Genomic DNA, 23,848 nt, shown 5'->3' with positions numbered 1-23,848 from the left:
AAAGGACGAGCATGTAGAAGTCCAGTGCAGCCAGTCGTAAGGGGACGTGCACCAGTTCAGACTGGTCCTCCACGGAGGGACAGAGTAAAGCAGCGGTGCTCACGGCTCAATCCAACGTGACGGTGAGTGTCTGGATGTGTTTTCTGTGAACACTTTGGGTTAAGTGGCCGTGTTCCTGTGACACACCCTTCAGATTTCAGCCTGGCTCCTGCACACAGGCTGAAGAGAGGCTGAGATAATGAAAAGGGCAGCTATAAAAAGAGCCGCTCAGGATTCGGCGGCTGGGTTCGAGGCCACGCCGCTAACCAGATATGACCGATAAGGCTAAAATACTGCCGGTGGAGCTCTTCAGTCACGTTCCTTCCTGTTAGCACTGTGGAAAAATCGATGTAGTGGAATAAAAATAAAAACAATGCTGCCGGACATCGTGTTCGGTTCCCGAAAGAATGGCCGCTGAGATACTCAAGTCTCTTCGCTTTTACTAAAACCTTTTCAATTTTATAGAGCGGCGATGACGAGCTCGTTCTAAAAAGGCCACGGAGATATTTAAAGGAAAGGGTATCGTGCTTATTATTTTTACTTTAATACCACCGCACTGTTCAGAAGATTTTCTATAAACGCCAGTGCGCAGCGGAGCAGGTTTGCTCTGATCCTGGTATCGTTTCCATAGTAACAACTAATTCAAAGGGAAGCCCAAGTGATAAGTGTGTGAGAATGTGTAATGATGAGCTGCTGGACTTTAATGGACATGTGGGACGTCTATATATAATAAATATTCCTGATGTTCTTCAAGCAACAGTGTGTGAGTGTGTGTGTGTGTGTGTGTGTGTGTGTGTGTGTGTGTGAGAGAGAGAGTGAGTGAGTGAGTGTGTGTGAGAGAGTGTACACATCACCAGTTTGAGCTGCAGAAGCAGTAGGTAGACATCAGACATGTCGGCCAGCACCAGGAGGTGTGTGACGGCTGAGAGAAGAGCGCGAGCCGCTCGCACCATGTTCCCTCTCTTCACCGAGGAGCAGGGGTCTTCAGCAAACTCGCCCGAGGCCTGACGCATTGACTCTCCTAAAGAGAAGGGGCACACACACACACACACAATGTTGAGTAAAGTACATCAGGAACATCATAAAGACAGAACCACAGGAAATAAAAACAAAATGTAAGAAAATCCATTTAACTTAAAAATATATTTAAAAAACAACAAACAAAAATAAAATTTACTGCACAACAAAAAAACAAACAGCAAAATCTTAATTATGGAGGAAAAATCTGATGCGTGTCCTCGGATGTTTGTGGTATCACATCTAGGGCAAATAACGTTTGATTAGATTTTTTTTAATGAATAAAGAGAGAAATATTAGTTTCCGTTCAAGACCTTTCACTCATAATGACAAATGTTCTGATGACAAAAGGACATTTCAGTCATCCTACAACCAGAGAAAGCAGACGCTGTGTTGCGGCAGGACGCAAGGCTCCTGAAGAGCTGAACCTGAGGTGTTAAATCTCAGGTATCAGTCTGGCTCCACTTCACTTAAACTGGTTTGTATTTGAACACGAGTTACGCCTCCGGTCTTTGCATCACGCTTCTGTACAGCAGAGGTGAGCAGGTATGGAGCCTCGCTGTGACTCTGAACATGTGGAGCTAATGAACAACAGCTGGAATGACGTTAATAACAAATGTTTACAACATGAACCGAGCCTCTGGGGGATTGAAGAGTTGAAAGTAGGCCATCGTTGATATGGAAATTCTGGGCAAATGTTGATCAGCATTTCTAATGAAGTGAACGACTCGCATGTGGACATCGTTCTGTCCCTTGTGCACACCTGCTTAAACACGGGACAATTGAATCGATTTATAAACATGAAGCAAATCTATTCGGTGTAAAACTGATTCATCTTTTTAAAATAAAGAGCCATAAAAAGCAGCCCAACGCTCACCAGTGCTGAAACTGGAGACTCCTTCCATAAACAAATCCTCACAGGATCGATTCTTAGGTGCATTTTTATTCGGTTTACTTTGAGCGACACCTTTTGAGTCCTGGGGTTTCAGGGTAATTGATTAGATGGAGGGGATTAACAGAACCCTGTGATGTGCAGCTGCACTTCAGTACGAACTTGACACCGATCAGCTGCGTTGTGTAAGAATCTTCACATCCTGGTGTGATGATTGCTACAGAATTAACTGTATGCATATAAGCACCGTTTGCAAAAATAAAGCATGACGGCAGCGGCTTTAGGGACACGAAAGTGGCTATTTTATTGCTGCCGGAGTGCAAAGGTCTGTGTTTTTTTCTGCTGGGGAAGCAGAGCACGTTTTCCCACTGCAGAGACCCGGTGCCCTGGTGTAATAATGCAGCGCTTCAGGGAAAAGCTCTGTAAATACGACCCTGACTCGCACGCCGTGTAGCGATATGTAAAGCTCGCTGCATTCCCCAAATCCCGACTCGCCTGCCACGGGATTCGCTTAGGTAACGATTCACTCAGTTAACTGCCATCTCTTCCTTAATCTGGGGACAAAAAGGGTGGAAAAAATTGCTGATCGTTGCTCCGTCTCAGTGGACAGACCGGGGTCAAGGTGGACTGATGAACTCTGCGTTCTGATTGGTTAGGGCAGCAACAAGAACTTGTTTTAACACATTGTCTCTATAGCAACAGCTCTTTCACAGAAACATGAGAAAATCTGGACCTACACAATATTAGATGGCCGTATAACGCATCGAAATGAACCACAAAACGCTCACCGATCAAAAGTACAAATACAATCTGAAATACATTTCTGATATCAATCGAAATCTTGGGCATTAAAAACACACCACACGTTCTTCAGCCTCACCACCACCTTCCATCTACTTTCACTGTTATAAAGCAGGAGACACAGACGTCCAGGCACTAGACAGATGAGCGGGAATTTATAACCGTGCTGGACAGCAGTTAAACAGGTCTGTGTTTGTTTTATTTCAGCATAAACGTGATATCAGCTGGTTTAAGTTGAACGTGAGCTGATACTTATGAGACAGAACTCATTAAGAGAAGTGGAGATGATCATGAAAATGTAAAAACATCCGTCTCTTATTTCAACCTCTGTAACAAGTTTATAGAAATTAAAACATTTTACAAGACGGCAGCAGAAGCGTCCTGTGTGGTGTCTCACACACGATGAGCTAAAAAAAGCCTTTTGTTAAACTGCTACAACACACGAGGTTTAATAAATACATGAAAATAAAATTATATATAAAATCACGCACAGATGAAGCCTCCTGATTGTATTGTGTTGTGTGTGATTACAGAAAATCTTTAATCCTCTACATCAGAGCTTCACCAAGGGGCTTTTTACACCTGGTCACTTCATGTGTTTTCTGTGATCAGATAGCTACCCGATGGTAAAAATACCAGGTCTAAATGTCCTCCCAAACGGTTTCGAGACAGATATAAATCCGATGGTACAAACCCCTTCAGGAGGTGGTGTGGGACGCATTTCAGATGAAACTGGACATGTGTAAATGCATGTGGTTGTTCAAGCCACATACATCAGCGCTATACTCCTCTCAAACGGAACTACGTCACTCGCAGGTGATCTTTCACCCAGGCGTCTCGTAGGGGCTTAAAACGCGCTGCTGCCACCAGCGAAAACGCAGCAAACAGTAAATGCTGTTTTTTGTAGCATAAACGTCGTAACCAGTTTTTTAGTCTTCTTTTTGATCGCGTTCTGAAAACCGCGTACACCAAAGTGTGTCCCATTTCAATTACCCTGGAATTGAGGTCAAATATATTAGCGTTTTGGGCGGGAGTAGAAAGATCGGATCGATATCCGATTCGCGTTTATGTGGCCTAATGTAAATGGAACAGTTTTAACAAATCAGATAGCTATCAAATCAGAGACAACACATGAAGTGACCGGGTGTAAAAAGGCCCAAAGCCTGCTTTCTAATGTGCTGCATCGCTGGAAAGCTCTGGAACAGAAAGCTCAGTGGTTCAAGGAAACAAAAAAAGGAACAAAAAGAAGAAAAAAGGGCTGGTGACGGGAGAACAACTCGTAAGTTGTTAGAATAAGTGTAAACGGAGTAGAAAAACAATGCTGATGTACGACGGGTCAAATATAAAACACAGCAATCGTAAGGAAATCTGGTACAAAGAAAACATTAGATCAAACAAAGCTGATTAACTAAAAGGAGTGAAAGTGTTATTTTATATACACTATAACAATAATAATAATAATAATATTTTTCAGTTCTGGTGTGAATTCAACCTAAAGCTTTTCCCAGAAGTCCTGCTCAGAATTAATCACTTCCTGGAAGATGAGATGTTGACTTCCTTCACACAAATGTGGAATGTGCTGCGCTCACAAAAACTCAGCTAACGTTAGCGATAAGAAACGACCTCGTGTAGAGGATTTTCATAACCGTCCGTTTAATTGGTGAGGAGGAAGAGAGAATGAAGGAAATTAGTTTTCTGTAAAGCGCTTCTTCGGCACTTTGTCTCAGATGCTTTAGATCATTACCCAGTAAACCACACCCTGGTCAAGGGAGATGAACTCTGTAGATAAAACCTCCTCTGGGAGATCCTCTTCTCTTCTGAGGGTATGATCAATATGGCCATTTCCCCCCGAGTCCGATAGGATCGGCACGTCTTTAATAAACCCTTGGTCATCTCTTCTGTTGGTGAAAGCCTTGAGCTGGTGAAGGAAGTCACAGTAAAGCGGCGTGTGTAGTCTGCTCTTGCCCAGGGCAGTGGCATGTTATCATTCAGCTGCTGTTATGACGCCTCTACAGTACTGAGAGGCTTTTACTCCTCGGTTAAAGAAGCCCGTAACGAGAACTCGACGCTGCACCAAACACGGATCACTTCGACACTGATCGCCCATTAAATTAAGCTTTCAATTAAAGCGATTCATTAGAATCTTTTAGATCGACACAGAGACTCTGAGATAAGAACGCGCTTCGATTTTAAAGAGCCTTTTACTTTCCCGTTCAATAAAAACTAATGTCATAAATGATGAAAAGTCTTATCTTAAGCGCTGGAAAGAACTCGTTTCTTCTATGATCCTTCTTCCTGAGAAATAGAGGAGGATCTTCTGATGCGATCGCCTTGAATTGTTACAGACTCGTCGTTACGAAGTGTCGATCAAAAATAAATCATAGTGCTATCTGTGATCTCTCAGCACGGAGCGCTGTGACCAAAATATTCAATCAGAATTGTACTGAGGCATCGACACGCACTCTTTAAAGCTGCACTCGTTGAAAGGGGTCACGTGCGGTACCCTCGGGTTCGCACGGTCGTGTGTGTTTTATTTTATTAGCCTGAACGGTATGCTCTGGAGTTCACTCGCTTTTCCTTCCGGTCATATCTAAAATCTGTATAAATAATAGCTGAAAGAGTTCTGCATTAATAAAGCTTTAAGATCATCCAGAACACACAGAAATAAATAAAGAACTCCATTTCTTTACAAGTGTGTCCCGGTCGTCAGAGATGAGGATTGAGATAAGGAGCCTTGACTCGGTGTCGGAGGTCCCGGCCTGAGAGCGGTGTATGATCATGGGCTTAGCGGCCGGTGATAAGATCACAGAGACGCGGTATAAACACCGGACCATAATCGTGCCTTATCTGCTGTATCTTTAGCTCGTGTGTTGCCCTTTACAGAGATTTACACATCCCTGAGAAATAAAAGACTTTCATCCCGGGCGTGCGGAGAGAACGTAACAAAACGCTCGCTCCTTCTAGGTTCATAACAGCCATTATGACGAGGATGAAAATAGCCATAAGTGTTTTTTTTTTATTCTTTGGGCCGGTGAGTCAGACACGAGGGACGATCCGTGCCGAGACATTCGGTGCTCCTTGACTGAATATTACATGGTAATTTTCCAGCATGCTCTGCTCTTTTGTAACTGCTGACAAGCTGAATCTCGGGTTATAATCTACACCACCGTCAGTTTAATAGAGCTGCTGCTGAACAAAAACACTAATTTACTCTGTTATACCTGGGCTCCGGTGCGTATATGAATAATGATAAACATTTTGTGTTCCTGTACAACATGAGTAATGCCTTTATAACCAGCTGAAGATTTACACAGGATAAACAGAAGCGTCTCTCACATGACACTCGCACTTTGGATTCCGTACTGATGAGAGCTCGCTGAAACGTCTACAGCTACTTCCCCTTTCTCTCTGATGACTTGCACTGATCTACAAAATATCTGAATTTTTTTGTGGATTTATGCGGTTACTTTTTTCCAGGTTTCATGAAAAAGTGCCACTCAGAAATTACAGAAGAAACAAAAGTCGTAAGAAATAAACATGGACCCTGTTGGGAGGTTATAAGTGAATACAAAAACAACAGTAGAAGACGTTTAAAGATGAAGAAGCGAGGCTGTGTTTTCTGTCTCTGAACTGAACAGACCTTCCTGACTTTCCAGGATCGACGAGATGTTTTTTTATCCTGATTCGGTCACGTTAGAAAGAAGACGGCGCTTCAGACGTTAGATTTCTCATGTTAATAAAACCGATCATCTCTTTCAGCCTGTGATAATGCGCTTAACTATTTCATCGTACTTTATTAATAGGCAACTGAATCATTTTTTTTTTACCTTGGTTTGCAGTTTCTAGGCAACCGCTCAGGAGGTTTAACTTCCCCTGTACCTGAATTTATCATCGTTTGGTGATTTAGTCCTTCTTTATACATTTAAAACAAATAAACACTGGGCTAAAAATACGAGGTACGTTTCTAACAACTAAATAAATCAGTTTTATGAACCTGCTTTGATCCTGCAGCTGTAATGGCTGCTGAAGACACAAATTTACAGCGTTACTATTTATATAAAACCCTACAGAGTAAAGCTGCGAAGAACAAAAGAGGGATTTTAAACTGGGTGCTTCTTCAGAAGCAGGGAGTTGGATGAAGTCTGGAGACATTTATTTTAGATCCCACAGATGAGGAGAGAATTTACTTTGACAGGGTCAGATTTTTCAAATGCGCACTTTAGATGACGGGATTCACGCCTGGGATCAGGATGGAGAGATCGGATACTTTCACCACTGCTAGGGGTCGTGCCGTTATGTGGATAAAAGGTTCTGAACTTCGTAACACGCGTTATACAGTAAACACACTGATTATGAGAACGTGTGTAATAAAGACACGTGCTAATGACGGTCCAGGAAAGAGAGCCAAGTGTCATTGGAGAGAGAGAGAGAGAGAGAGAGAGAGAGAGAGAGAGAGAGAGAGACCGTAACGGTCATTCAAATACGATCCTTATTCTTATTAAATACGTCCTTATGATAGACAACTAATTCATGTAAATACTGAACATTTCACCAATACCTTATATAACCCTTGCCCCTCATCATTTCCATAGCAACGGCACCCTTGCGGTTTGCATTTAGGAGACGTATTTACAGAAGGAGTCTTCAGTGTGACACAATGGTAAGAGGAGGTTAAGCATTTGGTGGTTTCTCTGTTTTAAACAACCAAGAGATTTGGGGGGGGGGGTGCTTGCACCAGTGAGAGAACGACTGTAGCTGCTATAACGTGTATTATTGTGGTTGTTCCGCATCGAACGTAACTGAATTGGTTTAAAAAATAAAAATGAAAAAATAAAAAACTGAATAAAATGGCAAAAGATGCACTTTTCCAAGCAGGGAACGTAATCGAAACCTCCTGCGTGACTGACGGATTTTGCGTGTAGCTGCGGCGAGTCAGCTTTCTTGTGGTGTACATGTAGCATGTAGCAAAAATTCCCCTCATACACCAGGAGATCTAATAAGAAACCAGCGCGGCACAGAGTGCTGAGTAACAAATGCACTAATGTTTCATAAATGCCAAACATTACGTAGCTAGTGGTGCGTAAAGATGATCTGTGTATATATGAGAGAGAGAGAGAGAGAGAGAGACAGAGAGCTGATGTTCTGCAGTCACCTGAAGAGGAGCTGAGAGTCTCTCACACACACACACAGAGGGAGAGAGAGTCTCACACACACAGAGGAGAGAGAGAGCGCGTGCACGGCGCTCAGTCACGTTACATTAAAATCAACAAGCTTTTCAGATATTCACAGCAAACCAGCCAGAAGCTAAACAGGGAGCAGGTGAAGCTGACAGAGGCAACTGTCTCACTTAACCTGCTGCCTCCTCCTCCTCCTCCGTGGGAAAGGAAAAACCACAAAAATGTCGGCGGAGTGTAGTGATGAAATAACCCCAAGCCGGAGCCTCAAAGAAAGTGGTGCAACCGGTTTAAAATCTGTTCGTTTGAGCAAACTAATCAGATTATGAACAGATTTTTAGTCTCCTGCTGTTTGACTAGATACCTGGTGTGGTCTTATATACTGTACAGTGTGGTTCTTCAGGCAGGTGGGAACACACACACAGCAAATTAATGTAAAATTAATGTAGAGAAGGGTAACTACACTGTTCGGTGTCCGAGCGGTCGTGTCGATCCGATGTAACCGTAAAGGATCCTCGTCTCAAATACACCTTAACTAAAAGCTACAAGTTCGAAGTGAGAGTTTTTCCAGCTAGAAATAAAAGCCGGCAAGAGATTTTTCACCTGACCTGAAAACAGCATCTGATTTGACAAACGGGAAACAGAAAAGGGAAGTGAACCAGTCTAAGGTTTAAATAAAAAAAATTTAATTAAATCTCCACCGTTACTTCTTTTTAAAATCGGTACCTTGCTTGCGGACGTCCTCGACGGCGGCGGTGAGCTCCTCTTTGAGAAACTGGCTCTCCTTGGCGATCTTCTCACCCTTCTCCAGGAAGTTGTGCGTGGCGCTCTCCACCGACGCGGCCAGGACGTGCGCCTTTTTGGAGCGGCCCTTCTTCTTGTTGGACGGCCCTTTGTTGCTCGAGTTCACCAGAGTGGTCACCTGGATGGTAAGGTATAAAGTACAGATTAGTTAAATAAACAGGATGAGTCTGGAAGGCGCAGGACGCATGGCTACGTGACTACCAGCATAAACGTTCCATTTTCTTTCACTGATCTCTACCTGGGTGACGAGGGGCTCCAGGAGTCTCTCTACAGCCAGCGTGCGGATCTCCAGGCTCTTGGGGTCCCATTTAAAGTTGATGTTGGGCGTGTTAATAGCCGTCATGTTTTCAGAGGTCCTGCGGAGAAGAACGGCAGAAAACAAATTTTCAATCTGCTACGTTCACACATACAGCAACATGAAAGCTTTCATGACAACTTTCTATTACAAAAAAAAAAAAAAAAAAAAAAAAGTACTTTGAACTTTATGCAAATTCGGTGCGGCGTCTACGGAACGGAAGTGACGACGATGTTTGAGCAGGAGATTTGACAGGACGCTGTGGTGTAAGCAGTCTCGACACACCTACATGTTTATTAGCAAAAGACAGGTGAGTGCGAGCTATTGACTTGTCCTGCATTATAACTCTAAACTACATCATAAATCAGCTTGGACACTGAAAGTATTTGGTATGTCCATGATAAGATCTATTGTAGGTGCCAAATATCACAATCATCATTATGTTTGAGAGAACGTAACGCACTCTTTATTGTAGTTGGTGAAGGTCACAGAACACGAGGTTACAATTCAATCACCAAAAAAAAACCCCACAACTCCACAATCGTTTGTGCCGCCCTTCAATGGCCCGGTTTGTAACTTTGCCACCGGCGTGCTGACTGTAGCGTCATCGATCAGCCACCACGTGCAGTGGGGTTGGGGGGTGTTAATCAGGAACCTCTGAGGGGTTTATGGGCTGTGAGGAGGGAGTATAAATCTGGTGGGGTAAGGAAACAAACTGACCACACAGCAGCTACGCAACATACATTGAGACTATTACATACACCAATACGCCACGGTTCAATCCGTCTGCCTTCGAATCAAAGTGTATATTACTGAGTGATTTCACACACCATAACAAGCTTAGTTTCTCTTTAAACCCATCAGATGTCTGTCTCACGAACTGAGGCTCAATTAAAAAAAACTGACTTTACATTTAACGCTATTTACTAATCTAGGAACAGACTTTTCAGTTCAATGACTAAAGCTGACAAAAAATACCAAAAACAATTTAATAACCTAATCCATCATCTCAGACTAATGGTGCATGTTTTAATTGACTGCTTAAGGATCCATTTTGAAGAATGTGACAGTAAAACAAATATCTACTAAAAAAAGAAAATCATCTCTGGTTTTTATTTAGTTTTTTATTTCATTGGACGAAAACTCGCCTGTATTTTTTTTCGGAGGAACAAGTTCTCAATTTATAATATTTGATATTAGATTTAAATTTTTAATAATTTATCAAATAAAGTAAAGGTGAAAAAAAACACATTCTATCAGATAAGACGTGCGTCCTCTGATACACGCAAAGCCAAAACCCAAGTCATTGCGCTCTGCTGTGCCTCTCGAGAGCCTAGAAGTGTTTAAATAGAAAAGAAGAGGAAGGAAAACCACTGAATGGGTTTCGATAGTGGCTGAAACAGGGAACTATGGTATCGGGTACATTTCGTGAGTAACTCCAGTGCTTGTGTCCATTCACATGTAAACTAGTCTTAGTGACGTGACATACACCCAAGTATGGCAACCCATACTCAGAATTCATTCTCTGCATTTAACCCATCCAAAGTGCACACACACACACACACACACACACACACACACGGAGCAGTGGGCAGCCATTTATGCTGCGGCGCCCGGGGAGCAGTTGGGAGGGGATTTGGTGCCTTGCTCAAGGGCACCTCAGTCGTGGTATTGCTGGCGAGAGACTCAAACCCACAACCTTAGGGTTAGGAGTCAAACTCCCTAACCATTAGGCCACAACTTCCCCCATAATCTGTAACCATTAGGCCATGACTTCCCCAGTCATGATGGAACTCCGGTCCATCATCGAGACCGGATCATGGCGATGTAATGAACACAGAGCTGATAAACGTATATAAAAACACACACACACACAAGTTCATCACATCACAAGACCAACTATGACACCGTATCGCGTATCATCCAGCTCTTCGTCTTTAATGCAAAGGATAAACTCCATCACAAAACATCTGCACTAAACCTCCTTCATCTATTGTTCATAAAGATTCCCAAAAAAAGACAAATAAAAAGCTTCTTAACAGAGATATAAATTGTTCTATAGTGTATACGCATTGTTGTAGACATTTAGATGAGCTCCAGTGGGGTTAGATATGGTGTAGTATTTTCTCTCTTATCCACATGTTCTCTTTAAAGCCTCCATTCAACACCGTTTAAACTGGGGGGAGCGACGCTTCTGCGCATGCGCATACTTACCAGTACGCAAGTAACCTTAGCTAGTCGATATGTAATGCTAGTCGCTATGTAATGCTAGTCAGCGAGCAACGGCCAAAAACTCGTTTTCTCGCCACATTTAGCAACCGTGGAAAGTTACAACAATATTTTTACAACAGTATATTTTACAAACTAAAGCCAGGTGTTGATGAAAAAATATTTTCAGTTAAAAACAAAAACAAACAAACAAACAAACAGCGCGAGCCGTGCGCGAGCGCATCACCTCAGTAACAGAATTCCCAAAACGGTTATAACGTTAAACAAGTTAACGAACTTTTTTATATTAAACTCAACAAATACAACCGTAAACGTCGAGCAGCACTTAAAAGGACAAGAATAACAAAAATAATCAGATATACATATCTATATTTTTATATTATAAACTTACCAAACAATTTTGTGACGCGCTTCAAAATGGAGGCTTAAAAAATTTCGTCCTGCTGAAAACTTTTGTCCTGTCTCTGATTTCCCTGTAAAATAAACCTCACCAACACAAAGGAAGGCGAAATAAACTCCCCAAAGCTCCTCTTTAACACTGTCTAGGTTTAGATAAGTTAAGACGAAGCAGTGAGTTTACTTTGTTTTAAAGAGTCGGTTCAGTTCAGTGTCGCTTTTCCTCAACTCTGCTGGGATGAGCTGTGGGAGGAGGTGGATGAGGTTGCCAGGTCGGAATAAATAACGCGGGAGCAACAAGTGTTTGGGTGCGTGTTACAGGTCGTAATGAAGTTACAGATTACACGTTTTTTTAAACTCTTTTAAATTATTTTAATCTTTAGGGTTTTTTTTGTTTTTTTAAGTAACAAATAATAATAATAATAATAATAATAATAATAATAATAATTTGTATCACGTTTAGATTTATTTCAGATGCATAATCTAAATAAAAAAAGAAACAGATTATAAACGTGCCGTCATTTAACAAACATTTTACTTTAAACACATAATATAAAAACACCGGGAGAACGTTTTGTCGTTTCTCATTGTCTTTACATATGTGTGCGTGTGTTCGCCTAGTTGTGTTCCGGGGATTTATCACAATCTGGCAACCTCCTGGCCGCTTCCTGGAATGTCCTGGTGTGTTACGTCACCATGCGAATCCAGACACGCTTATCAGGTGAGATTTAGGGCGCGGTCACAACGACACACACACACACACACACACACACACACACACACACACACACACACACACACACACACACACACACACACACACACACACACACACACACACACACACACACACACACACACACACACACACACACACACACACACACACACACAGAGGAAGCTGAGGGGTTTAGTCACTGGCTTTTGTCAGGACGTGTTTATTTTCTAAGCATATTACTACACTTGCCTTTAGAACTGTGTGAAGAGATCAACATGATGGTATTGAAAAGGTTTTTTTGTAATTACAATCACATATAATATAATATAGAATTTGTATATTGGAGAAAAGTTAAACACAATAAATAATGTATTCAATGTTAGCTTTTTGTAGTGTAAAAAGGGGAAACAAAGTTATGTGACAATGTAATCGGGTAGAAACAAGAAATGGGCGTGGCCTAAACAGGAAGGAGTTTTTTCTTTCTCATTTTTATTTTACCCCTTCTATAAGAAAGACCTTCCTGAAAAGTCACACATCAAAATTCCGTTAGTGTTTAGACACCTCACTTGTTATTGTGTGTGTGCGTGCGCGCATGTGTGTGTGTGTGTGTGTGTGTGTGTGTGTGTGTGTGTGTGTGTGTGTGTGTGTGTGTGTGTGTCCTGGGGCAGGACTAGTAGGGTTATTTTCCATATCCATTTTAAAGCACAACACAATAGAAATGCACAAAAGTTATATGGGATCACATAACACACGTAATCAGGTGTGAGACAGACAGAGTCAGACAGTAATGAGGACAGACATTAAAGGGGACAGACAGTAAAGAGGACAGACATTAAAGGGACAGACATTAAAGGGGAAAGACAGTAAGGGGAATATTAAAAGAGTACAGAAAGTAAAGGGAACATTAATGTGGACAGGCACTAAAGGGGACAGTAAAGAGGACAGACAGCAAAGGGACAGTAAAGTAGACATTAAAGAGGACAGAAAGTAAAGGGGACATTCATCTGGACAGGCACTAAAGAGGACAGATTGTAAAGGGGACATTAAAAGAGGACAGAAAGTAAAGGGATCATTAATGTGGACAGGCATTAAAGAGGAAAGACAGTAAAGAGGACAGACTGTAAAGTGGACTTTAAAAGAGGACAGGCTTTGAAGGGGAAAGACAATTAAGGGGATATTAAAAGAGGACAGAAAGTAAAGAGGACATTAATGTGGACAGACAATAAAGGGGACATTAAAAGAGGACAGACTGTGCAGGGGACATTAAAAGAGGTCAGACAGTAAAGAGGACATTAAGAAGGTTATGACTAGTTGCTTAACAACAGACACCCAATCAGAATCTGTACAGTAGGTGAAAAAGCTCATATCAGGTGTAAAGCAGGATGTAGAAACACTTAAACACATAAAAACAAAACTGAAGACAGAATCATGCAACAAAACACTGAACATCACAGATGTGTGAGCTGTAAGGAGGAAATACATCACTGAAAAATTAGCAGATTTTGGAGATTAAAGAACGAACGTCTGATCGAATAAACGACAAACTTAAAAAGAGCAAAAAGGATGATAAAGCTGTGAAAGATAACAGAACCCGCTCGAGTGCACATGAAGAGGCTTCCCTTTTGAGTCTTAAGGTTTTTTCCTCTTCCATCTCATGGAGTTTTTCCATCTGACCTTCACCTCTGGCTTGTCCGTTAGTGTTAGATTTCTAATAAATAAACGGCACCACAAAAAGAAACCCTGCATATGGATATAAAAACACACTTGTGGGTGAATCTGCTTCTGTTTCCACTCAACACTAGCTTTCAGAACCTGTAATAGAACTGACGCAGTATTTGAGTTACAGATTCATTCATTCATTCATTTTCTACCGCTTATCTGAACTTCTCGGGTCACGGGGAGCCTGTGCCTATCTCAGGCGTCATCTGGCATCGAGGCAGGATACACCCTGGACGGAGTGCCAACCCATCACAGGGCACACACACTCTCATTCACTCACACACACACACACACACTACGGACAATTTTGCAGAGATGCCAATCAACCTACCATGCATGTCTTTGGACCGGGGGAGGAAACCGGAGTACGCGGAGGAAACCCCTGAGGCACGGGGAGAACATGCAAACTCCACACACACAAGGTGGAGGCGGGAATCGAACCCCAAATCTTACGTGCTAACCACTAACCACCGTGCCCCCCTTATTCCAGTGTTTAGGAGCTAAATATACAAAGTATATTTACCAGGAACTACCAGGAGTCCAGAGTTTTGTGATGTCACAGAGCGTGATGGATTGTAGCTTATTAGAAGACTGATATTCACTCTAACAGCTTGTTAAATGTGGTGTGTTGGTGGTGAACCAGTAAAGAATAGTGTCCAGAACCCATGGGGGATGTTACAGTCAGCAATGAAGGACACAGATTGACCCGGCGTTCACTTGAGGTCAAGCGGTCACCATCAGGGATTAGTCTACCTCAGTTCCCTGACAGTTCTTTAGTCTACCTCAGTTCCCTCACCATCTTGTGAGTAACTCATCCTCTTCCACACCAGAGACAGATGTCGGACTGTCACTGCCTGCTAAGCAGCTCCACAGACAAGTTTTCCTTTGCTCAGATATTCCCTTTATTTCACTCACAGCAGCAGCAAGTTGTCAAAAAAAAAAAACATTTACTATTAGACATAGACTATTATTTCATTATTAACCAGAGAAAGCATTAGCATGCTGACCAGCCATATGGAAACATGACAGAGAGGACAGTACGTCGTATGAGCGTTTGTTCGTCCTCCTGCAGTTGATCTTTGACCCCGTAACAGATGGCGCAGAAGCAGACGAGTGCCTCCTCAGCGTTTGTCACGGGCAAAGAAGCACAAGTCGAAATGAAACATCGCTGATTTCAAAATGCGTCACGTGAATTAGCATGCAGTAATGTTAGCCTGCTGAATCGCACTTTGGATGAAAGCATTAAAAATAAAAATAAAAAGTCCTACTGGCAAAACTGCTTTTATCAGTAAGGGAAATTAGCGTGCGAATCCGCTCAGCGTCAGCACAACATGCGCAAAATGAGCTCATTTGCTAATAGGAAAGGTGCTGGAACGACATTATTCTAAATGCTTGTTCCTGATATTCCCATTTTTAGATATGTTTACTTGACTGTATTGCTGGTGTAGAGTCACACAGGTCACTCATTATCCCTAAAGATGGCTGAAAACATCTCCAGTGTATGCAGATGAGGTGGTTGTGATATCATTAAGACACACATCATATGTTTTATACCTATAAATCACTCACATACCGCTACATGCTGCCTATTTGTCCTTCAAGGACATCTGTGGGCCTTTTTACACCTGGTCACTTCATGTGTTGTCTCTGATCCGATCTGATTTGTTATCTGATTTGTTAAAACTGTACCATTTACATTAGGCCACATAAATGCGTCTTGGCGAATCGGATATCGATCCGATCTTTTTACTCCCGCCCGAAATGCAAATATATTTTACCTCGTTTCTGGCGCGATGCACGACTCGTGAGTCACTTGCGAGTGACATACTTCTGTTTGGGAGGAGTATAGCGCTGACGTATGTGGCTTGAACAACCGCATGCATTTACACCTGTCCAGTTTCATCTGAAACGCGTCCCAGACCACCTCCTGAAGGGGTTTGAACCATCGGATTTATATCCGTCTCGAAAACGTTTTGGAGGGCATTTAGACCTGGTCTTTTTACCGTCAGATAGCTATCTGATCACAGAAAACACATGAAGTGACCAGGTGTAAAAAACCCCTAGGTATATTGATGTTTCTCACCTCACGCTCACTTAGCGTTTGATGAAACAAGGACGCAGACTTTATTTAAAAGAAAAATTCAATAGAAATATAATAGAAAACATTAGCTGTTGAATGATAGACCTGAGGGTGACCGGTTCGAGCCTGTGATCTGGATAATTTTGCTGTGAAGATATTCCTGAGCTCAGATTATACTGTAGTTATCCTGATAATGTTAGCTTTTATCTTATAAAGTGTGACGAGTCAGCGATGCACTTTTTTTTTTGGAAAATGAAATGTTATGCATGCGTTTAGAGAGGGGTCGGCAACCCGCGGCTCCGGAGCCGCAAGAGGCTCTTTCATCCCTCTGCTGCGGCTCCCTGTAGATTTGGAAAATAAATATTTAATTTAAAATTTTTGTATTTTAATTAGTTAGTTTAAAAAAATTAAATGAAATTCTAAGATTAAGATGCTCTTGTAACATTAAAATAAACCGTGTTTAATTTTTTTTGTCACTCAAAATACGCGTCATAACTGCCGACTGTGAAACCCGACACAGAAGAGACGCGTTTTCGGTTCGCTGCAGCCGGCAAGTTAAAATGTTGATGTCATGAATACGAAGAGGACTCGATTAGACATTGAACATTTTATTTGAAAGTAAGCTTCAACCCAGCGTCTTTTTTCTTAAGGTTAGTTCAAACTGTTCAAAACATTTTTGTTTGCCTGCAGAAATCAAATGTCGTTTACTCGGTAGCAGTTCATTGTTTCATAAATGCAACACACTACAGTTTTTTCTATACTTTCCATAAAGGTAAAAAACGATATATGCAGCGTTCTCTTCTGAATCATTGATTGGCAAAAAAAAAAAAGATCCACAGATCAAAAACATTTAAAAATTTATTTCAGATTCTTTTTACATTGACTGGTTTGTGCAGCTTGCTATAACTTTTCAGACCAGAAGCAACCTGCTAGAACTTTCTACTGTCACTCCCTACTGTACGTTGCTAGGTTACCAGAGAGTGAGTGCCTTCGTTAATGCAACCAAACATGCTTCGCAACCTCTGTTTTCTTCTGACGAAGAATAAAAAATACCGAACGTTTTATTGAACACATTTTTTATTGATAGCGATCACATGTCTATCGCAATACATATCGTTATCATTTTATCGCCCAGCCCTAGGGTGACCGGTTCGAGCCTGTGATCTGGATAATTTTGCTGTGAAGATATTCCTGAGCTCAGATTATAGTTATCCTGATAATGTTAGCTTATATCTTACAAACTGTGATGAGTCAGCGATGCACTTAGCAGGACTTGCTAACTTTTTATGTCACTTTTTTATGGAAAAAGAAAGGTTATGCATGCGTTTAGCTCCAGATCAAAAGAGTAAGGATTAAACAAATCACTGACTGGCAAAACAAAACAAAACAAAAAACACTGATCAAAAACATTTCAAAATTTATTTCAGATTCTTTTTACATTGAATTTTTTGTGTTTGTGCAGCTTGCTATAACTTTTCAGACCAGAAGCAACCAGAAGCTTGCTAGAACTTTCCACTGAACAACATCTCATTTGCCATCAGGCTCTTTTAGTCTCCTCTCTAAACTTCATTACTAAACCAATGACAATAAAAAAGAATAATCATGATTGACTGGTGCTGTAGTGGCTATTCACGTCTGCAAATATGTAGAACTTTCATGGTTACTAGGTTCACGTTAACAGCATTAGTGATGATTTCTTCAGATCCTTGCTTCAGCTTCTCATTTCTTGCCCGGTCCATGTGGATCGTGTGTTCTCTCGCCTGCCTCTTCATCCCCTTTCTGAAAGTTCTCATCCACCGTATGTAAATGGCATGTGGGTAATATACAGTAGGGTGATTGCCTAAAAGATACACAAAACACACACGTGTAACACTTGCTCAAAAATAAATAAATAAATAAATAAATAAATAAATAAAATTAGACATTTATTTATATTCAATACATACTTTATTCTAATCAGTCAGTTCCTTCAGAACTTTGCAGTTGTTTTGTTATCGTGGTTCCAAAACCACACCGAATTGAAAGTTAAAATGTCTACATTTTATTTATTTATTTATTTATTTATTTATTTATTTATTTATTTATTTATTTATTTATTTATTTTTTATAAAAAAAACTACTTTGGTGAAATCTCCAGCACATGATCCTACTTTTAAACTCCTACTGTACCAGTGAAGACACATACGGTATAAAGACTTTCTATAAGAGACGATCTCATGCTCCACGCACGCGAACGGAAAAGGAATTCGGCTGAATTAGTGTCGACACGATACTTCTCGAAAAAAAACATCTGTGGACATTTAACCCTTGTATGATGTTCGGGTCTGTGGGACCCATATTCATAAATATCAATAGTTTTGAAAAACTTTGCTTCCTTGTAAATTTGTTGATTTTTTTTTCCACTCATAACTTGATTAAATTGATTTTACATTGATATGTATATACATTTTTTCTCCTTTTATATTTTCTTTATATATATAGTTTATGCTTTTTTAAAAAAATTTTATACTACTTATTCTAGTACCGGACAGTTGCATAAAGCATTTCACTGCATGTCGTACCCTGTATGTATGTATATGTGAAAAATAAAATTTGATTTTCTTTTTTTTATTACATTTTATTAAAAAAAAAAAAATCAACAAAAAATATTAACCGTATATGCTTTTTTTTGGGATGAAGTAATCATCTGTAGAGTATTTTAGCATAACATTTTTAATTGTGTTGAATTAAAAACCCAAACATTTCAGCGGGTCACCAGACCCACGGACACCGGCCGAGTAACAAAAATACAAACAACATACAAGGGTTAAAAATAAATAAATAAATAAAAATGCAAGGCTCATTTGTGCTAACAACACCATACATATCTCATATCATCTCATCTTAAAGTAACATCATCAGTCACAAATCATTTATCGTAGAATTTAATTCCGTCGGGATTTTTTCGGACTCGTATGCGGCACAATTTATTCCTTAATCATGCGATCAGTTCTTCCAAAGGGATATTTGATTTATGAATGTTTTGAGGTAGAAGGAAGTGAAAGGATCTTTCATACTCACATTAATCGATTATGGGTGAAGTTGTACGTTCTATTAGTTGGAAAATCATCAGAGCTGAGAAAACATCATGTTTTAATAAGAACCGGCATCTTAAAAAGTATTTATTTATTTATTAGTGAAATATTCATTCTGTGTCTTTATTTTATAACAGATCCAAAGACTAAGTGTCTCACCTTGTAGAGTTTCCCGTTTTGTTATAATTGGCAGGTAATCCGAGAACAGAGCAGAGGAGAAGTACGCTGACGGACCAGAGGAGACGCATGTTGACTCTCCTTTCCTTTCGAGTGGACACTTATTAAAACAAATGAGTCAAGTGTGTTGTATTTATACACGTAAATCTTTCGCATACTTTCGCAAACATCCTGTTATCTCTTACGTCTTTGTCGTTCAGGGCCGTCTGTGAGGAATGTTTTGACAGTCATGGTATTTCTGTTTGGATAAAACACACAAAAACAGAGAGAAGGAGAGCGAGAGAGTGAGAGATAGAGCGATGAATAGACCTCACAATGACCCAGTGTTCAGACAGCTGTGAGAACGGGTTGAAGCTTGCGAAGTCTGTGTGAACGGCCTTCGGATGTTTCGGTGTGATCGTTATCTTTAAGTGATAGTCGCACTATTTAATTGTTTGCGAGACGGAAAAACAAAGCGGGTGCCGTGAGAGACTCAGGTGGTAATGCTGCACAGAAGAGTAAAAACATTACCAGGCTCTTACTCTAAACTTTCTGTTCAATTCAGACCAAAATGATCCATGAAAACTCAGAATGGTAACAGAAACCATTACATAACATGTTGCTTTATTTCAGGCTTCTGTTTTTAAGCCCACGGACTCCCACAGAAGTCTGTTTGGTACCTTCAATTCTCTGATACAGTATGTTTAACAGCTGAAAAATATTGTGTACTGTCAGTCTAACAGCTTTAGTATGTTCCTGGTTAGACTGATCACTCTGGTACTCCACATATAGCCAGAAACTTTTGTCCATATTATACTTGAAGTAAATTATGTCCTGTGTAGATTAGAGCAAGATGTTTGTCTGTTTGCCAATGGAGCCCCTGAACCCCAAAATAGTCCTGGTCCCATTTCTTGGTTATTCTCACAACCCTTTTAGTCTCCAGTGACCAATTTGGGTGTGGAACACTTTCAACCATACCGGATGTGGTTCAGGGGGCATGGTGGCTTAGTGGTTAGCACTTTCGCCTCAGACCTCCAGGGTTGGGGGTTTGATTCCTGCCTCCACCTTGTGTGTGTGGAGTTTGCATGTTCTCCCCGTGCCTCAGGGGTTTCCTCCGGGTACTCCGGTTTCCTCCCCCGGTCCAAAGACATGCATGGTAGGTTGATTGGAATCTCTGGAAAATTGTCCGTAGTGTGTGTGTGTGTGAGTGAATGAGAGTGTGTGTGTGCCCTGTGATGGGTTGGCACTCCGTCCAGGGTGTATCCTGCCTCGATGCCAGATGACGCCTGAGATAGGCACAGGCTCCCCGTGACCCGGGAATAGTTTGGATAAGCGGTAGGAAATGAATGAATTAATGAATGAATGGATGGATGGTTGTGGCTCATCTTCTACTGTTATCTTAGGTCACCACCCGGAGTCTAAAATACAGGTGGAGTGACTGAACCAAGAGCTTGGTCAGGACTGTGGAAACAGACATGGTGATTTGCAAGACTTGTTAGGATTGGTTTCCATCCACTGGGGAGATACAGGCTAGTGCATATCTCAAGAAAGTGATCACACAGCCCAGGCTGAGATACCTTACAGAGACCAGGAGTTACCTGAGAACAGAGACACTCATCCCTTGAGAAACTCTTCATTGGACATTCCAGGATACAAATCTGCATCAATTGGGTGACACATTGCCCCCACTTCCTCCTTGGTTTGATGTATAACTTTCATGTTTCTCTCCTCAGGCCTGTGGTGTTTGGCCCTCTGTAAGGGGCCGAACTTCTGCAATCAGCAGCTTCTTGCTTGATGGTGAAGTGAATCTTCCGTTTTGGCACAGGAGCCCTTCTGGACACCCACAGGTGAAGGATTTGGTGGCGAAAAGATTCATGTCGCGTGGAGGAGAAATGTCTATTCCCTGCCAGGGATGTTTACACGTTAAGGTCATCTAGATATTTGGAAGACCCCTGAAGCTCTCAAAACCACAACGCCAAGGCCATCCGTCTGATTGTTATGCAACACCTCAGCAGTGGCACATAGACAGAAGGATTCTCTTCAGGCGTTCAGCACATACCCATTACTCCTTCTCCCTTGTGCATTAACACCAATCTCTCTTTTAGTGTCTTAGCCCGCAAAGCTATTACAGCGTGCATGCACTTTGGCCTGTAATCTCGATCTGCTGCGCCATGTGCAAGTGCCTCTCATGACACCATTTCCTTTAAAATTAAATCAGGTAGGCAAGAACTAAGCCTTCAAATGTAAGGTTGATATTAGCATAGAAATGAATTGGCTATTTATAATACAAAGGAAGGCTTGCGAGTCTAAAGGCTCATATAATAAACTTCAACTGATGTAATAACATTTTGAAACAGTCCTTATAATGCTATGGGTTCGCCCCGAAGGGGAAAGTCGAGGTTGTGTTAAGAACAGCTCTGCACCGCAGCGCTAATATTTGTTAAGTCAAGTGTGCACGGTGTTGTCTGGGGATGCACCTGACAGGCTCTCAGCCTCCACACAGTCAAATACCGAAGAGATGTTTAATGAACTAGTCAGTGGGAGCTCAAAAGCAATAAGGCCCGGTTGTGTCAGAAAAAGCATAAAGCCGTTTATAAAATCTGTATAAAATAATGACTCCATATGCAAACATTTCCTCCTCATATCCATTACTAGGCTGATTTTACAGCGTGCTTATCTTTTACTACCATCACATCCATAATCGCATCCCAAACCCCAACACATCTGTGCCTTACATCACTCAGTGCCTAGGTTTCAACACTACATCAAGCTGTATAACTGTATGGGTTTTATATTATACAAATATTTTACTGCTGTTGATCGGTCAGAAGGCGCTGATTTATTTTCTACAGCATGAAGGGGAATTTGTACACCATATGGTCTAAATAAGGGGGGACGGTGGCTTAGTGGTTAGCACGTTCGCCTCACACCTCCAGGGTTGGGGGTTCGATTCCCACCTCCACCTTGTGTGTGTGTGGAGTTTGCATGTTCTCCCCGTGCCTCGGGGGTTTCCTCCGGGTACTCCGGTTTCCTCCCCCGGTCCAAAGACATGCATGGTAGGTTGATTGGCATCTCTGGAAAATTGTCCGTAGTGTGTGAGTGAATGAGTGTGTGTGTGTGCCTTGTGATGGATTGGCACTTTGTCCAGGGTGTATCCTGCCTCGATGCCCGATGACGCCAGGCTCCCCGTGACCCGAGAAGTTCGGATAAGCGGTAGAAAATGAATGATTGCATGAATATTCTACATAAACGTCACTGGTGTCAGCAAAGTGGTCAGGACAGAAGGATTTCTTTTCCGATTTCTCTGTATCATGACATAACCTATAAAATGATCTGTAATGTATACTGTGTATATAGCTGGTTTTGTGGGTGTTAAGTGTAAACGGATATAAGGTACGACGTGTTATTGTATACTAAATTAAGCGTTGCCAAATTGCTGTAATATATAAAGAATAAAGCACTTTCTGTTATTGGAAAATGGTAAACAATGAGCCGGTGTAATGAAGCGGAGTCACTGTTAATATACTCGAGGTTAATATAATAATCATAATCACAATCATAATAATAATATTAATTATATTATTATTTTCTCAAACTGCATCATTCAGTAAAGTGAAGGACCAAATCTGGGTGGGGGAGAAGATGCATTAGCATGATGGTTCTTCGGATAGTTAATAAATAAAGAAATAACTCCACTAGGATAGAACAAGCCAAGGGGTTGTAATAGCATTTGCATACAGGGAGGAAATTGCTTTACAGGGAGATCACAGGGCATCGTGTGAAACCAGCAGCTCTGGAGTATGAAGTGCATTAATAACAATCATGTGCTGCTGGAAAGGGAGAAAAACCGACTCAGTTAGATGGAAAGAGAGCATCTGTTTAGCCCTGAAGCTAACAGCTAGAAGCTTTATTTTACCCTTTATTATCCTTATAACATATTCTTGAATTATCCTCGCTCGGCTCTTTTGCGCTCCTTGATTACTCGCTCCTGCGTGAAGCAAATTGCTTCGGTCACAATTCTGTAGCCGTGTGGTGTCAAGAAGCATTTGAAGTACTTCCTGAGAGCATTCATAGGCTTGATTATAAGTAATCGAGCAAATGGAATGTTTGTATGCAACTTGTAATAAGGAAAGGTTTGTTGTATAGAATCAGTGCAGAACAGAGAGAGGGAGAGAGAGAGAGAGAGAGAGAGAGAGAGAGAGAAAGAGAAAGACAGAGAGAGAAAAAGAGAGAGAGAGAGACAGAGAGAGAGCGTAGTAATTCCATAAATAATTCTGTCACATAATAAGCACAAGAACATGTGTCATTCTAAATAAATAATGAAGGATCTGAGTTGTAGCTGGCAGTGGGAGGGTGCAGTGTGCCAGGCTTGGGACTACACTGTGTCTTGCAGCATGAGGAGAGGAAACAGTGCATGGTGATGACATCTCTGTACAAAGACTCCGAGTTCACTT

The 23,848-nt window shown here is 41.3% G+C and overlaps 2 protein-coding genes across 2 annotated transcripts in view; both read right to left on the bottom strand.

The window, feature by feature from the left end:
- Window positions 1-11,910, bottom strand: part of ctnna1 (catenin (cadherin-associated protein), alpha 1) — an 89,782-nt gene extending 77,872 nt beyond the window's left edge. Inside the window, exons 1-4 of the mRNA XM_047819276.1 lie at window positions 11,643-11,910; window positions 8,966-9,083; window positions 8,650-8,845; window positions 894-1,060 (exon numbers count right to left, since the gene is read on the bottom strand). Of these exons, the coding sequence (XP_047675232.1) occupies window positions 894-1,060; window positions 8,650-8,845; window positions 8,966-9,070 (468 nt within the window). The 5' untranslated portion in view covers window positions 9,071-9,083; window positions 11,643-11,910. The remainder of the gene's footprint in view (window positions 1-893; window positions 1,061-8,649; window positions 8,846-8,965; window positions 9,084-11,642) is intronic.
- Window positions 11,911-17,564: 5,654 nt separating this feature from the next.
- Window positions 17,565-19,558, bottom strand: zgc:193726 (uncharacterized protein LOC561161 homolog). Its single transcript, XM_047820190.1, has 3 exons — window positions 19,398-19,558; window positions 19,225-19,278; window positions 17,565-18,004 (listed from the first exon to the last, which is right to left on the bottom strand). Exons 1-3 carry the CDS (start codon window positions 19,484-19,486, stop codon window positions 17,884-17,886), a joined length of 264 nt encoding a protein of 87 aa, XP_047676146.1. The 5' UTR covers window positions 19,487-19,558; the 3' UTR covers window positions 17,565-17,883.
- Between the last annotated feature and the right edge of the window lie 4,290 nt (window positions 19,559-23,848).

This window comes from Tachysurus fulvidraco, chromosome 10 (genome assembly GCF_022655615.1).
Source record: "Tachysurus fulvidraco isolate hzauxx_2018 chromosome 10, HZAU_PFXX_2.0, whole genome shotgun sequence".
Classification (NCBI taxonomy): domain Eukaryota; kingdom Metazoa; phylum Chordata; class Actinopteri; order Siluriformes; family Bagridae; genus Tachysurus; species Tachysurus fulvidraco.
This window is presented reverse-complemented; position numbering and strand designations above follow the sequence as displayed.